Source organism: Mycetomoellerius zeteki, unplaced genomic scaffold (assembly GCF_001594055.1).
Source record: "Mycetomoellerius zeteki isolate Tzet28-1 unplaced genomic scaffold, Tzet1.0 scaffold735, whole genome shotgun sequence".
NCBI lineage: Eukaryota > Metazoa > Arthropoda > Insecta > Hymenoptera > Formicidae > Mycetomoellerius > Mycetomoellerius zeteki.
The window spans coordinates 592,298-610,356 of NW_017257759.1; the positions used below are offsets into that span (position 1 = coordinate 592,298).

At 36.9% G+C, this 18,059-nt stretch overlaps 1 protein-coding gene across 10 annotated transcripts in view; it reads left to right on the forward strand.

The window, feature by feature from the left end:
* Positions 1–18,059, forward strand: part of LOC108729471 (rho guanine nucleotide exchange factor 17) — a 57,620-nt gene that overhangs the window by 13,920 nt on the left and 25,641 nt on the right. For 5 of the 10 annotated variants that reach the window (XM_018458613.1, XM_018458606.1, XM_018458609.1 and 2 more), the window contains exons 2-8: positions 465–648; positions 2,544–3,194; positions 4,732–4,968; positions 6,316–6,850; positions 9,197–9,658; positions 11,324–11,627; positions 12,094–12,397. In XM_018458613.1, coding sequence (XP_018314115.1) covers positions 484–648; positions 2,544–3,194; positions 4,732–4,968; positions 6,316–6,850; positions 9,197–9,658; positions 11,324–11,627; positions 12,094–12,397 — 2,658 coding nt within the window. In that variant the 5' untranslated portion in view covers positions 465–483. Of the gene's footprint in view, positions 1–447; positions 649–2,543; positions 3,195–3,388; positions 3,452–4,731; positions 4,969–6,315; positions 6,851–9,196; positions 9,659–11,323; positions 11,628–12,093; positions 12,398–18,059 lie in introns of those variants that run through there. The other 5 variants (XM_018458612.1, XM_018458616.1, XM_018458607.1 and 2 more) reach the window with 4 other exon arrangements.

The following is an 18,059-nucleotide window of genomic DNA, read 5'->3' on the forward strand; positions in this document are numbered from 1 at the left end:
GCGGCCGACATTGGTCTTGCAACGGCATGTCGGTGGCCTCGTCGCTTCCGGTATAGCAGCAGCGGCGGTGACTGTTTGCGATTCTTTTAATGGTAATGACTCGCAAATTCCGGCGAGCTTCATTCATCGGCGATGGCGTACGATAAATAAATAAGATCGTGACCGACAGTTATTAGGGAATGCGCGAACGTTCGCAGTAATTTACGCAGCGGCCTGCATTTTACGTGCGTAAGTGCGTGATGCGTCCGTCGCGTGAGCCGCTCACTCGTAACTCGACCGAGATCGTTAATATTCCGTAGGATGAATCTAGCTCGTTAGTCCTCGCACAAGGCAACCAAGGACAATCCACGTGAGCCGTAATCTCTTTCGTGCGAAACAAGATTCATCCTTCTTTTCACTTTATTTTTGACGTATCATCCTTCGTTTGATCGTCTTTTTAGTTTGTAGCATAATTTGAATTTCAGGGTGAAGGAAGGATGAAGAATGCCCCGCGCTGGCGGAGGAGATGGGGGTAGTGGGCCCCAAAGGACGGGAGGGGGTGGCTTTGGAGGATGGCTGGGTGGTGCTGCAAGAGCTATGACGGGTGGAGGCGTCGGTGGTGGATACGTTGTTCTGGGTGGCACCAGATACGGTCTGCGAATCTCTCAGGTATTGCACTTTATCTATTATTTTACGGTTATAAAAAGTCTTATTAGAAATATCATATTATAAGTAATATAAAGAAATCAGAAGTTTAATAAAAATCTTCTTGATATTATTCAAGACATATATAATATAGACATTTATATTCTATATGAAAAAAGTTATATTTTTCTATTTTATTTTAATTGTTTGCAGTCATAGCCACTTTCTGATTTTGGATAAAATTAAATAATATAATTCGGAATAATTTTAATAAAAGTATTATATATAAAATAGTTTTGCCTTATTTAAAAATTAAAATAAAAAAAGCATTAAGAATTAGATTTTTAGCAGACTACTTTTATATTATTCTGCAAAGAAAATTTGCAACATTTTCTTCTTAAATCGGCTATTCTCTTTGAACCTCGTTTGGTAACGACCTTTGATCGCGTTGCTACAGGAACGATCTGCGACAACAAAATTAAGACGTCGAAGGACCTAAATTTAGAAAGCAATCATACAAATAGAATCCGCCAGTCACTGACTTAAGCCGATTTTGAAGTGACTCTTCAACTCTCATCTCTGCCACTCTTTCTAACTTTTCGCCTTCCTTTTCACAGTTTGTCCGCGGCATAAAAAGCACCATTGACGTCATAACGACATGTATAGTTGACGTGAATCTCATATGACACATTTGCCCGCCGTTATCTGCCAAATTCTATCTGAGACTTGTATAAATTGCCGTTATTTGTCGCCATGTGGATTGATGATATTATCGATTTCGGTGACTTTCGAAAATATTACCTTAGACTTGGTGATATAAAAAAGATTTGCTGGAATTATTTAGAAATGACGCGGTAAGGAAGATTTACGAAATGCGAAATGTGTCCTCAGAAAAAGTACGCTTGCTTGTACGTCATTTTCTTGTAAGTTTAAAAATACGAGATACATTTGAGACAGCGCGGAGGACGGAATGTCCCTAAGTTAAGGGACATGAGAGAAATGGAAGGAAACGAAAGCGACGCATTGCCGCAGACGGAGAAATAAAGTAGATATGAGGATGTGTCTGTGAAATACAAAGACATAGCGAATAAGTAACAAAAATGTATGAGGTGTTCTAAAGAGAAAGCCAGTAGCATAATTCTATCTTCAAAAGAATTTAGCAATGATTTTTCTTCGGTATTTAATTTGAATCTTTTACCTCAATATTTTTAGTTCCAAATTGAAACGTCTAAATAAGACTGCTTTTAATAAATATAGCATACGATGCTTAGCATTTCGTGAATCACTTTGAAAAATAAAATAGTGAATGTTGAAGCATACACATCTCACTTTTGAAATATTCCATTTATCTGACTTTTCCTTTTTAAAAATGATTATTAATAGTTTTTTTTATTATATAAAATATTCTATAGAGTTATAAAAGAAAATATAAATAATTATTTTCTAAAAAAAAGTTAGATAAAAATTTAGGATTAAAAAATATTATAATTAAAATAAAACGAGCAAATTTTCATTAAATTATAAAATAGTTTAATTATTAAATATCACCTTATTAAATTGTTTTATACGTAAATAATATTCATTTTTATACGAAATTAAGTTTTCAATTTCAGGCACTTTTGCAAAGATTATAATATACCTGATACATCCTTAACTCTTTCATACTTGAATAGGTATATACACTTTTCCGTTAAATCGAAGATAATACACAGATCTGCTGTTTCAATGTCGAATTGATAATTTTTAGTGAAAGAAATAATTAAATTAGTTGGAAGTGAGGGGGAGGAGGAAAATAGTGGTACAAACATGTACTGTTAGAAACGAACATGGTATATACCATACCGCTTGGGACGAAAGGGTTATAAGCGACGATAAGAATTGCTTTACAAAGAATTGAAAAGTATTTGTATCTATTTCAGGAAAGCCTGCCACCGGTCAATTCCAGAGAGGAATCGCAGGAGCGCCGGCGAAAGCGGAATTCGCGCGAGAGCGACTCGCGGGAGCGGTTGACCGAGAGACCGGTGACGGAAAAACCGCCGATCGATCTAACGGCCAGCATCACCGATTGTTGCTGCATCGGTCCACGATCGCGTCTTCCGCTGCCTCGGATACCACCGGCGATCACCTCATCGACCATGTCCTCGACGGCGACAGCAGCATCGTCTGCGTCGTCGGTATCGTGCCCTTCGATCGTCACCGGTGGTTATCCGTCCAGGGAAATCGCTGGCGACTGCTCGTCGTCTCTTCCTGCTTCTACTACGAGCGTCGCGGAGACAACGCCGACGCTCGCTAATAATAGTCGCGGCGCGGTGCAAACATCGGTGGGGAACATCGGCAGCACCAGCCAGCAGCAGCAGCAGCAACAGCAGCCACACTACCACTATTACCAGCACCATTATCCACAAGCAGCGGTGGCGGCGGTAACATCGTCGTACTCGCCACCGACAACGACGCCGTGCTCACCCTCGACGTCGCTCGGCTACTCGTCCGGCGTCCCGACGACGACGCAGACCGTCTCCGTACCGCGGCAGCTCGCGCAGTGGACGAAGCATCAGACGCTCAAGCTGCAGGTACTTGCTTCAATCGATCGCGTGTCAAAATCGATCATTTGTTCCTCGTTTGTTAGTTTAGTTAATCATTCGGTTCTTCGTTGTTTCGTTACTCGCGAGTGGATTATCGTTTCGAGATGAGTATTCAATCGCGTTTTTCCATAATCTACGCGAGATTCGAGTTCCGCGCGTAGACTTGGTGAGGTGCAAAAGGTGATCACAAGAGATACAAAGTGGAGTGGCTTAGGTCTGGAAGACTTTGTGTCAGCAGCCCTGAGGTAGGTCTCAAGGTCACCGTTAGGAACTTAATTTCTTTAATGGCACGGTAAATTCTATCGATAGCAGGTTTGAGAAATTATTTTAATCTTTGAAGTACACTTTATTAGAAATAGTTATTGTTTTTAAGGAAATTTTAATTTTCTTCTCTTTTTTTGTGACCATCAAAGAAATCAATTACTCTTATTTGAAAGAGAAATGATATTCTTATTAGACCTTTTAAAAAATACTGTTCTTTTTCTCCCAAATTTTGTGTCTAAAAGAATTTTCTCATTTTTTATTATAGTATGATAAAAATATTTAATACTTGTTAATTATAACATAATTTTATTTATACTTGAAGAAGCTTTGTAATTAAATTAAATGCTTTTTCTCATGAACGAATTTTTGTTTTGAATTTTATGAAACTGTCAACGCATCTTCTTCACCTCGAAACACTCGCGGTTTCATCGCTCGAAGAAAATTCATCCGCTTGCAGAGAGGCGTGCCAAAATTCACGCTTGATCTTTCTGCACATTCGAGCAACTTTTCTTCATTTGCTTTTTAAAATCGCGCACTCGCGTGATCGCTTGATTTTTGGATCATCTTATGCCGTTGCGTCGCGCCACGTCGAGAGGGAAAAGATAAAGACGAACGACGAAAATAGAATATCGCTTCTTCTTTGACTAGACACTTATGTACGCGTACATATGAGTTTTCGATGTGCTATTAGGCCTACTATTTTACACATTCGCCCACATGATATACTCCATGTTATTACCGTACATTAGTAATTACACACGAATAATGTACGTTTCTTTCTGTGTTGACGAAAAGTGCTTATGAAGCAAACATTCGTTTGCTGATCTTTTATGTTTTGCATGTACATAAATAATATATACAGTTTTCTGAAAATTAAGAAAAAAGTCTCTCTTATCTAATTAAAGACTATATTATCTTTAATACTATCTTACTTTTAAGCAGGTATTTTAGATGACTAATCAGTTATGATTAGAGTCATCTAAGAACGACTTTCTATTTACGGACTAGAATAACTCTCTATCAATATATAAATGATTTATCAATGGGTGTTTTGGTATCAATTGGAAAAAGATTAATAATTTGGTTTTGTCAAGCTTTGTTTTGATATTAGTTTAAAAATCATTGAAAATAGATAATCGGGAAAATGGAAAATAAATATTATTTGTTCTACTGTCTTTAGCTTCACTCGTATCTCGGTTTCACACGCATCAAAACTATTTCAACCCGTGAGTTTATTTATTCTCTCCTTATCTGGCTGCAGGAACCAGCAGTGATAGCGGTGGACCGATTGCACAGGTTTCGATGGAGCGGGGGCGGAGGAGGAAATGGCAAGAAATCCTCTTCCGGCCCCCGCAGCGAGAAGGCTGAGCGCCTTCGCGAGCTCACCGAGAAGCTCAAGGGACCAGCACCGGTTCCGCCACCCAGAAGACCGTCGCGAGTACAGGCTTCCTCCCCTCCTCCTAGCGGATACCAGCCGTCGTCTCAAAATTATCCACAGGTGAGGAATTCCAACGTCATGGTGACGAGAGCTTGACGTCTATTGCTACGCATGAACGAACGATATTTTACACAACTGAACTTTTTTGTACTTTTGTACGTTCGCTATTGCCAAGAAAAAGAATAATTACTTATTTTTAATATTTGAACATTATTGCAAAATTAGATGTATGAAAAAATTAATAATCTGTGTTATATAACAATTGATATAACAATTTTTTAAAAAATTATCTCAATAAACAAAAAAATTAAAAGTAATATAATGTGATTTTTTAATAATGCAAACACATAAAGGAGGTATTTTATTATGTTTACAATTGTAGAAATCTTTGCGTTGTTAAAAATAATGGTATTATATTAAGATGGAATACTTATTTATTATTAAATTTTTGCAGTATAGATATATGCATACAAATTAAAAGAATCTTTATCTTCCTTCAATTTCTAACACTTAAAGGCATTAAAAGAAAAATATAGATTAATATCGAATATTTGAAATATTTAATTTCTATTTTGAGAGAAATAGAAAAGAGCTGCAGATATATATCGAGACTTTGTAGAATATAGCCAAAGCATTGACTTCTCATTAATGAATCTCAATGCCCATCTTGTCCCTCATTCCGAGAAAAGTTTTGCTGAACTTCACGATTCGCGAGATTTCTTTGTCACTATTTCGCAGAATTCGGTGCATGCCAAGGCGTATATAGATGATCGTTCTCTCGTAATCTACAAAGATTCACGATTGTTATTCTGTTTCCTATAACTTTCATACATTAAATTTATATTATTTTGCTGTCTTCAATAAATTTATTGCTATGGCATCAATAGTTGCATTATTACTCGTAACAAAAATTAATATACATGTCAAGTTTCAATAATTACGCAAATTTCAATAATATTTAATCTACGATGATATTTTAATCGTACATGATGCATAAATATTCTCTGATTTATAGTCTACATGACATTAAATATTTAATTGAAATCTGCTACGAATAAAGTGGGTATAAATGCAATTCGAACGAGGAATTTTTGACAAATTTAATCTCTTCAGACCTTGTGTGTACATTATAATGTACCTATATCAAATTTGAAAAGACGTCTATTAAAATTATTTAATTCTATCGACATCATCTGAGATCAAACGTACATGTAATAATGTACGTGTTGGAAAAATAGTCAAAATTTTGAACAAAATTATTTTTTTAGTATAAATTATTTATTAATATAGTGCTCTTCAATTGAATTAAAAAACTTTTTTTTAACATGATTTCATTCAAAATCAGATCTGAAGGAGTTAATTTGACGCAACATAAAGCCAGATTCATTTTTTGCTTGTTCTTTTCAGACGGGCTCGAATCCAAGTTGTAGTCGTTTCGAGGGTCGCTCATCTCACCGCAGCTATACATACAATGAGGGTAACCAACATGGTAATAACAATCAGCAATCTCAGCAGCATCAACAGCATCAGCAACAGCAGCAAGAAAATCCGAAGACGATGGTCCGCAGTGAGAGTGTCAGTGAAGAGTGTCTCAGTGATCGCTCGGGAAATAGTGTATACCGGAAGCCATGCCACGACTCGAGGAAGACCTCGAGATCAGGCAGACCAGAGAGAAACAGTGATGACGTCAGTGACCTCAGGAGCAAACCGAATGCCAGTGCGGAGGCGGCGAAACACTTGAGACAGTATAGTGATTCCGTGGTGGACAGTGCTACGAGTGTAGACGATTTGTGCGATAACCTGAACGCTGCTTCCGTTGGCGGCAATGAGGGGGAGGCCCGGGATGCCATCACTAGGCTGGAACCGCGTGGGCTGCTTGCCTTTCACAGATCCGGCGCGCCCTATAGGAGTGCCTCCTTCGGCCAGGTGGACTTTAATCAAGGTAAGCTTCCGTGTGCTGCGGATACTTGCAGCCTGAGCTCATTAGAGGCGTCTTACGAGCTAGACTTAATTAAACCAATTACAGCAAGACTGATATGCAGATTGTGTTTACTGTAAGATTTACTCTATCGTCATCATGCTAAGCAGAAGGGAAATCGAAGATGTCCTCACGCGTGATTAAGTAGAGTTCTTTGGCTATATAGCTTGGTCGAATATTTGAAAAACAAAATGTTATTTTTGTTAAATATTCGATTATAATGCGGACAATGCTATTTTCATCCTCGGAATCCTTCTCTTAATCCACGATCTACGCGTGTCTTCGTAAGATACTTTGGAAACGCGGAACTGAACGCCGGTGACAGTCTTGTATTAGGTTTCAACCCTGAACTACATACCACAGTAGTTTCGGTTGCATAATGAAAGACTAGAAATAAGAAAAGCACTAAGTGTAGCTGTCAACAAGGTTCGAATTTCTAATGACAGTAATAAAGCATTTGGCATCCTTGACCTGTATGCGTGTTATCTGCTTAGATTATTACAAGGTTTCAATCGCTCTTCGCGTATTTATATCTTTAAAAAAAATTTTTTACACGCCGTCAATATAGGATTAAATCTTCCTAAGATAAATAAAAAACGAAAAGATAGTGCTTATACACAAATTTATCAGTACAATAATTTGATTGTATCTTTTCATAAAAAAAAGGTACTAAAAAACGATTTTATTACTAATAAATATTAAATTTATTTAATTAAAAATTATTTAAAAAGTTATTAAAATAATAACAGTTCATACAATTCAAATAATAAGATATAAAAGTGAGCAAAATATTATAATGATAAAAAGCGTGAAAAAACGAACATTTTATCTGGTAATTAATTACGATTGCCTCATTGGCAAGCCGGAAACATTTCACACTTCCACGGCAATAAATCTTTTGAGACACCTTTTACGCACGAAAGACGAGCTGCGAGGACGGACCAGGTGTTTTGAAATATCGTCGCCAAAACTTTTCTGCGCTTGCCCAAATCTCTTTACATGAGCGGACATAGAAGTCAAATCTACTTATGTGACTTTTCTGTTTATGATGTATACATAGCTTAAACAAATTTTATCGAATAATTATACATGATATGTGTATCTGCATTTTTTGTAATTATTACTTTAACTTGAAATTTCTAATTTATTATCTGGAGTATTGCAATCGTAATTAATTACCAGATAAAATGTATTCAAATTTATATACGATTTAATTATTCAAAAATTAATAAAAATATGGAAAAATATCTATTTCTGACGATTCGATTCTTTTAATATTGAATTTGTATTTTTCGTAATTCCATCTTTTCAATGACAATAAATAATGATATCTATGCTTATAAATAGTAAATAAATAGTAAATAAATGTCATAAATAACATACAAAACATTGTTCCTGATTTAGAATGTTGAAAGTAAAATTTAATAAAATTGCACTGATTTATTTCCGCAGTTTAATTATGCAGAATAAAATTTTCTATCGTATATGTTAATCGGTTAAGTCCGTTCCGCGAGACTCCACCGATGAAGTGCGCGCTGCTTCTCGCATCTTCGTGATCTCTCATCTCGCACAGTCTGTTTGTTATTATTGGAATGATCCACCTCCTCGGCCTAAGAGCACTGCCAAACTTACGTGACACTCGAGGAGGTAATTAGGATTTCCTCTAGTGCTCTCTGCATCTCTCGTCTTCTCTCACGATCGAGAGGCGGCCTCACTGTTGCTCGGTGCAAGAGTACTCGAGTTATTATTGAAAACGCTCGTAATATGCATCTCTGGAATACGTCAGTCGAAAGGTATCTGCAGAGGCCCACTTGAATTTGTTCCGAAAGTTTTCTTTTAATGCAGTTAATAGTATAATGTATGTACAAATAGTAGCAGTATGTTCAACATATTTTGGACTAAAATTTAAATCTGTCTTATATCTTTTCTTATTTATTTCTCCAATTTTTTTACTTCCAGAGAAAAAGTTTTTTCATAATTTGTTTTTCTATTATTCGAAAAAATATTTTATTAAATAATGCATTATATTTTTACTTTTGAAGCTTTACAGGAGTTAAAGACCTCTTTCCTATATAAGATAATACGATTCTAGAATGACTATTTCATTGCAATGGACATAATAACTTTTATTCTGTATTATCCAGGTGGATTTTCCATTTACCATAATTACATTAATCTTACAATGTTAATATTGTTTCTCATAAAGATGATTCGCGTAATGTTTTTTCGTTAAATACTGTAACTAAAATACTTTGAAATGGAACAGATATATAAGAATAAACTTACTAACCATTCGTAATTTTCTGCAAGATGCAGATTTTAGTTTCAGCGTAAACTCGCACTTTCCTCTTCCAGCGAATCGACAAAAAACTCAGCCGATCGTAACATCTAATCGCTCCGAGACCAAAGACATTCGAGCGAGCACGTTACCTCGTCGTCGGGGTGATGTTACTCCAGGTAGCACGACCCCTCAAAACAGCCCCAATCGACAGAGTCCAAGGACGTCGACGCCTAGCGTCGACAGCGCCGTCGGCTCTGCCGAAGGTCTGGGTGTTTCTCAGCAAGGAAATCACGAGGAGATTCGACCCAGAAGCGATGGTTCGGATAGTCTGGCAACTTCCAGTGCACTCACCAGTCCAGAACCACTAGTTCCAGAGACGAATCAAATCGAGCCCAGAGTCGAAACGGACGCGCCCACCGTTGAACTCGTTGGTCACGAGACCGTGTACCCTATCGTCGAAGGAAACATCGTGGAGGAAACCATTCAAAAAGGTGAGATTTTGAGAACAGAAATATTTATTAATATGCATTATTATTTTCATAGGCCTTAATATCACATAAGAATTAAAACTGTCTTTAGTTTAAGAAAAAGAAAATGAGAAAAAATATATTTTCGTAATTGTTAGAAGTATACTTTGTTTATGTTTTACTTTATTTTATTATTTAGAAGAAGAAATTATGATACTTTCTACATTAAGTCGATAACATCGATGTTCGTTCTTCAACAATTAGATTTTAATAATAAATAATTTCTTATTCAACAATTAGATTTCATTATTTTGTTATATTATATCATTATATTTTATTTTATATTTTATTTAAAGTTTTATTTATTATGTTACATTAATTTCTAATTTCCGTATTATTTTAATAAAACGAATCGCGTGTGCCTTTCTCGGTACATCTTAACGTAATCTCGAAGAAAAGAAGCAAAGTTTCCACTTGCGATAGTGGCTCCATTGTATGCGTGAGAGAGATATCTCAGTAGGATATAAAACGGAAATACACTCGCGTGGGAGTCCGCGAGTGCGCGAGCGAAATCTGCTTACCCGAATTTCTCGCGCGGCGTTGCTCATCGCGAGGAAACAACGGCAGGAAGCGAACGATGAACAAGACGATGAAACGATAGTCGCGGCGACTTCCTCGTGATACTGTCGTCATCAGTTGAGAAATTCGCGTTGGTTTATCATTTATTGTGAATAGAACGCGGTTATAGCCGTATGAGGGCGGCCGTATGTGAAGTCATCAATGAAGATGGCTATAACTCAATGACGCTCAAACATCTATTTCCACTCTGGCACCCACCGTTCTGAAAATAGTGTCGGCGCAAAATAACATGAAACTTGCGTGCACCTTTGTACCCGTGCTCCTGTCGATGCACCCAAAATAGTCCTCGTTTCTCTCCGGCGATTCCCGCATTACGCTTTGTCCATCGTCTCTGACATCGCGATATATATATATGAACGCCTGCTTGATTTGATCCCATGTTAATAAATTCTGTTCTTCTGTGTGCAACAATAAATTCTCATGCTATCAACTTTTTTAGTTCAATTTGGAGCTAAAAATTAAAACGATTTTGGAATTATTTAGTCATTAGTGATCCTTTAAGCTAAAGCTTAAGAAAAATCAAGGCATATGTTTAAAATTATTTTATAAACGATAAAATATTTGATACATACACAAACAAAAAACACAAACGAATTAATTTTTTATAATTTATTTTAAAAATTTCTTACAAACTAAATAAAAATCACAATTTTATATAATATTAGAGGGGAATAAGAACTTAAGAAGTATTGTAGAATTTAGAACCAATAAATTTTCGGCTTCTTAGCAGAAGTATAATCAACCAGAAGATATGCGTCTAAGAGAATGCCTAAGAGTTTGCTTCTATTCTTATATTCTAGTCTTAAAATATATATCTTAGAATATAATCTTTAACTATACAAACGTTTCGAACCGAATTCATTGTATAGCTTTGGACAAAACATATTTGCTTTATTGTGAAAATTTGAAGCTTATGGAGCTTAAGTTTCGTTAGTTTCAATGTAGATTCCTATCTGATTGTATTACCGATTGTCAGAAATATATCAGTATTGATCAGTTTTAGTATAAATAGGCAGTTAAGAATGACAGAATCGTGAAAATGGTTTTTAGAAACCAGGATAGAGCCGCACGAGGTGATCATCACACCACCTCCGGAGGAGCCGCGACTGAGTCAAGCGAGCGAAGGCAGCGAGGCGCCGAGCGAGACGCCCTCGGAAGCGTCCTCGCCATCCGGCAAAGCGAGACGAAACCGGGGAGACACTAGCAAGAGGAGGAAGGGCGTGTACATAACTCAATGGCCAGAGCCTTTGGACGCGGACAGGAACAGGCTGTCGGCTCAGAGCAGCGAGGAGAGAGACGAGCCACCTGCGACGCCCAGCGACCTGTCCGATTGCGAGGGCCACACGCCTCGAAGGTAACCGGAGAACCTACCAGACTCATCGAAATAGAACGGAAGTGCGCCTGACATGGACACGCGACGATTTAACATATTCTTTTTCCATTCTTGCGTTAATAATAACCTTAGCAAAGCAATCGAAGTTTTATATGTGAAGCAAGAATATTCTTTACGTTCCGATTGCCGATTTGGCTTTTTTCGTAAGAGAGAATTCTTTTATGGAATTCACATTTTAGCATCAGGTTTTAATATTTTTGAACTTTAAAAGCATTTGAGAAACTTTCGTCGTAAACCGCCCATACAAATATGATATTTAAAAAATTCTCATTTATTTTTTGAAAATGTAAATACGTTTCTTCATATTTATATAGTTCAAAAATTTGTATTTCACCGAAAGTTAAAATTTTTATTCAAATCCTTAATGTATATATAACACTTATAGATATCTATAAACATTAATATTCTCTTCTTTTTAAACATCAAGGTACAGCAAGAGGCCCCTTCGCGGGCCCTACGGGCAGATGCTGGAGGCCGAGATGGCGAAACCGCGCACCACCGATATCGCGCTCGAGGAAGGTCTTCGTCCTCGCAGAAAGATCTCTGCAAATCTCTCGTACAACGCGAGCAGCAATAACAACAGCGGTTCCGAGCCGCCCACGCCTTGCCACCATCGGACGACCTCCAGTCCGACCAAACTCGAGGGACTTCCGGGGCCGAGTCCTGAGCTGCTCGCGGAGCTGCTGAGAGGGTCCTCGGAGAGGGTGGCTCGCGCACCGGCGCATCGAAACGTGAGTCAGAGATTATCTTGCTTCGATATAAATTGCCGGTTACAGTGCCCCGGCTACATTTCGCCCATTTTTCACGATACGACTGAGATAAGAGCGAGGGAGGACCGTAAAGTATCCGCACGATTCGTGCAGCGCATTTGTTATCGAGACATTTGATGCATGCACAATGCACGCTTCTTTTGATTAATGAACGAGCGATTTCGTCGGAAAATGTTTTCTTGCACATTACACGATATTATTACATCAAGGTTTGTATAAAGTAATGCGGTTATTTATTTTAAATTATTTTATGAGATATACTAAAGCTATTAAATTTATTGAATCGTTTGTTTAAAAGCTAGTTTTTGAACAATAGATTAAAAAAATAAATCGTGTCATTCATTCATTTAATATTCTTGTAATATCTCTCTTTTCTGCGGGAGAAATAATTTATTTATATCCCACGCTGAACCATGAATATGACTGACTGGTTCTCGTCGACAAATACTTCATGTTAAACGTATAAATCTCGGGATGAGACGGTCACATTTCGCGCTAAATGCGTGGCATGAATACGAGCCAAAGAATTCTGACTCCGTTTCTTCCTCGAATTTCGCTTCTTTTCTAAATATCGTACAAAGATACTGATCGCAGGCTTATCTCCCTGTATCACTGACTCGTGCATCAGCGTTGTAACATCTGGCCGAGAGGCCACGCAAAGGTAAGCGCCGGTAAATCGAAATCTACAGTCCGAGCGAAACGAATGGTCGTGCTGGCGTTCGCGCGCTTGTTCGACTACAGCGCCGAAAACATAATCTAATAATAATATACGGCCATATTTCTCGGATGAGTCCGTGCCTTGGCCAGTGCACTCGACGTTAGTATAGAGTCCCTATACGATTCTGGCACGGCGGGGGCGTGTACGTAGATATTCCTGGCGGGTTAGGCGTACCTGGGGACCGACTGGTCCTCAACATCGATGCGATGATTCGCCACGATCGTCTTGGCGCAATCTCCACGACCTTGCGCGATATATCTTATCATCCTACATTGAACGACGTTTTTTTTCTACAGATTTTTTCAACAAATCTATTTTATTTATCAGCAAAACCCAATTATATTTTTGCCATACATTTAAGAAAAATTAAATTAATACACATACTTTTTTTATGTAAAAAACTATATTCTAAAAGTATTTTTAACGATATAAAAGTTCAGTGAATGAAATTGATGAAGAAATGATTAGGGATTTAAATTAGAATAGAGATTTATATTATTGGTTATTCTTTAAATTAAAAATATTGTAGCGATAACGTCGTTAAAAAACAAGGCCGCGTTGGAATGTTTCTCTGCTATTGAATTCTATTTCACAAGCTAATTCTACTTACTAATTCTATTTGCAAATTATGTCAGATTAAATTAGATTTAAGCGACATCGAAGGATAACATCGAAGGATTTTCCGAAATTATATCTAAACATTTTCGATGATTTTATAAATTCGCACCGTTCTCTAGTATATTTCGTGGTAGAACTTTATACAATTCTGATGTGCTTATGCAATTGCACGCGTCCTCTATCTACGTTTGCCGTTTAGAAAGAACAACCAAAGAACCGCGGGAACGATAGGTCCGTTTTATCCACGTCCTTGGTGGCCGCAAATATATCACTTAAAGATGTCGCCATAACTTAGTCACGTTCTCCATGCCGATTAAGAGTCAAACGGATCCTCACGATGCAATCAATTTGTTCGTGATCATAGGTCGTAGGATACTGAGCGTGAAATGTTAAAGCGTTTGTAGCTATCAGTAATAAAGTTCAATTGATCTTAGCGTTTCAGTGTTATTTGCTAAACATAGCACGTAAGAACTTCTAAATTTAAGAAAACTAAAATAGAAGTGTATGTTTCGTAAATTTTACTGAGATTACGCTGAAAAGTTAGAGCCGCGAAACGTTCGTAATATTTTTTTATTAAATTATATGTTTTATTTATTACATTAAATTGGGCACCGATTTCAATAATTTCCGCGACGATTCCCAGAAAGCCTGTATTATATTTAATTTTATTATTTCGAAATGTATAGCAATCCGAAACAGAAATAATGCAATTTAAATTTAATTCTATCTAAAATGAATCGTGAGTAAAAAGGTCACTTAAAAAAAATTACAGGAGATCTCGTTGAAAAGATTATTTCTATTCACATGCCATATTAAAAATAGATTTGCAGATATGCAGTCGATTTAACAACGAGGAATACATTTCTCCGTAGCGGAGGAGATATTCCATGAATTTCTTTGCTAAGATTTAAAGCACGACTGAATTTTAATACGAATGGCGAAGACGAAGATTAATGAGGATTTTCGAAGAATTTATATCGTATTGCGACGATACACACACGGCGGAAATTAGTCACGGTGAAAGAAAGCAAAGTTGTGTCTGCTGAGAGAAAGCAGAATTGTTTATGACGCGAAGTGGAATGCATTTACCCCGATATCTCTGTGTGCGCCAGTTATAGTCATCGCGACGTGCGGGTGTTTCGCGAATATTCTCGGAGATGTTTTTATATTTGCGACGCGACGGAAATATGTGCCGATACCCACAGGTATCAACTGTGCATTTGTACGCAGTCGCGTTTTCATCAGAGAGAGAGCAGTGAACTATTTCTTCCGCGAAGAGACCTTCCGTCGACGTCATGTTTACCGTTGACGTCACTACGCCCAGGCATCGTGAATTTTGCGTTCCATTCATGAAATCCCCGAGAGCGGAGAATGACGTAATACTAAACATCTACCGTCGTGTAAAGCTCGTCGAAAGCTTGTTGTTGAGTACTTTATAAGAACCTTTTCAATGTTTTACTATACGAAATCCAGTCTTATGTTTTTAATACATCGGCTGTACATTTCACATTTTTCAGATTGATAATTATTACGAAAAAATACATTAAAATTTAAAATAAAATATCTATTTGACTTAAAACAAAAATGTTTTAATAAATTTAATAATAAATCTATGAGTTATTATTTATTTTGTAAATATAAATTTTATAAACAATTTTATTGAAAAGTGTGATTTTAACAAGACGATAATGTATAGTTATGAAAAAATGTAATTCAATTCCGTAAAAATTTTTTAAATAATTTTATATATATATTTATATACACACACACACATATGACATAAATTGGATATAGCTTTTATTTCATATTTTTCTTGTTATATTGTTTTTACTAAGAAAAATAAGTATTTTGTACATATTTTGTACGTGATTTATTTTAATGTTTATTTTATTCAATCAATATTCGGCGCTTTAATATTGAAACAACGAAGCGCGGTAGCGTACGTTCAAGCACTCCGGCGATGTATTCTTGAAGTAGCAAGTTTCCCTAGACGTGATGGAGTAGTATGCACGGTACCGGGAGTACAAATTCGTTACTTTATCGACAGCATTATCGGTAGAAGTTTAGAGAAATTGCGGCCCCAACGGCAGAAATTCGACGCGCGAGAAAGCGCGTCGGTGCGCGAGAGATACACGACAGAGTATAATGAAAGGCTCGTCGGCCGGCCATAAACTTTCGAACAATAGCGTAATCGTGGTTCCATTGACTGTTAAGAGGTGCGGACACGACTATGTACGTGGGTGGTATCGGTAGGTACCGACTTTTATTACTCGCCGATTGTATATCAGTCTCTCCGGAGTAGACCGTAAAGGAATCTCGTGCACGCACGATATTAAATGTATTTACGTTCGATATCGTTGCAGCAATTTCCAAAACTCCTTAACAGGATCTTCTTTAATATCAAAACGATATAAAAATATTGCAAGCTGTGTTTGATATCTCTATTGACTTTCAGATTTAACACAACTTTGTTTGCTATAAGATTTTTCTATTTTATTTCTCAATAATTTTTTAAATATTGGTAAAAGCGAACGCAATTAAACTGTCTTATTTCTAAATAGTATTATTTTTTCTATATAATTTTATTATTAAATATTTCATGATAAATTTTCTTGGAACATAACTGATAAGAGTGCTTTTAATTTAAAAGAATTTGAGTTGATTGTTCTCTCTCGATGCGCGCAAATAGGAACGTCCATCATAAATCAGTAACGCGTTGCTTTCGCAATACCTCGCGACATTTCGATCGGATCGAAGAATGATCGTGAAACTGCAGCGTGATGCATCTATATGCGAGGCCTCGTGGCAGGCCAGGATGTAGCCGGATAATCTATGAATAAACCGACTAGTGCAACGCGCGCGCACTAAGTAGTTGCACCATTCGCTGCGGGGCACACACGTTACCGGGAAATATTTAAATATTTAACTTACACGATGGTATAAACCACTTGGCCGGCTGATGCCTGTAGTTTCGCAAACGCGGGCACTCGCCGTTGCGCGATATTTAATTCGATCGAATCGACCTTAAGATCGTGCGCGAGGCACTTCTGCCTGTTGTGAGTAAACAGAAATGCATTTTCGAGTCGTTCAAACCTCTGCTCAACCCATAAATGTGCGTAACTTTATTATCGTGCTATGAGCACAAACCTACTTGTTTGCTCGCACGTTTTGCGTAATATTTTATATTGATTACACACTTTCGTGCGTATCATTCTGAAAAAATGCGAAATCGAATGCTTTAATATCAGCTGATAAATCTAATAGGCTTTTTCCTTTTATTTAAAATATTTTAGTTTTTTGTGGAATATATCATTTATATTTTATATCATTTAATACTTGTTCTTCTTTTTTTCTTTACTGAGGATTTTGTCTTGTACTTCGATATCACGGGAAGAGCAATATCTTCTTTAAGCAATATCTTTTTATACAGTACATGCAATGATACTATTTGGAATAATTATTAATTAAATTTTTGACATTTTAACAAAAAATGAAATGCCCCTCAAATTTCCGGCAATTCACAAATGAATAATACATTTCTGAATATAAACTACGAAAAATGTTTAATTAATATTTTCTTTTATGTTAAAATGTTTAACTATTTGCGTAGGTAATAAAAAAAATATCCATATAAATTCACGAGTCAATAATTCGTGTACCAAATTTACACTGTGTGAACAATGCAACGTAACACGTTGCATTCTGCAGCAGTGCGATAAACTCGCTAAATGCGCCTCCAAAAAGTACGAAACAGCGTTTCGATGTTCGCTACAAGCTTGGGCGCAGACTAAACAAGCATCGTCGAAATAAATATAGGCCGTACGATGTTGCAAAAATGTGATAGAATAATCCAGCGAGTGTGTGTGCCAAGCCTCAATCACGAGCGCATTCCGCGCGCCTTTAAGAAAAATCGTCGGCGTTCCGCCCATCTTGATGACACTCACGTACGACCTTTGATCTAAATCACGTCATCGTTACTGTTTTTTTCATTTTAATTTTCTCGTATTTTAAATGTCAAAATGTTCTTCATAATGTCTTTCCTGAGAAATTATGAGAAGCTGAATTAAGCTTTTAATAATTAAGTACTGTGTTATTCATTGTGCTGTACAGTTATGCCTTATGTTTTAGTATTTTTCTTATTTTTAATTATTAAATTTTATTTTTATTATAATTATATTCCAAATAACGTGCCAGTCGAATTGGGAGGACGCCTACACGGAATATACGAGAGAGAGAGAGAGAGAGAGAGAGAGAGAGAGAGAGAGAGAGAGAGAGAGAGAGAGAGAG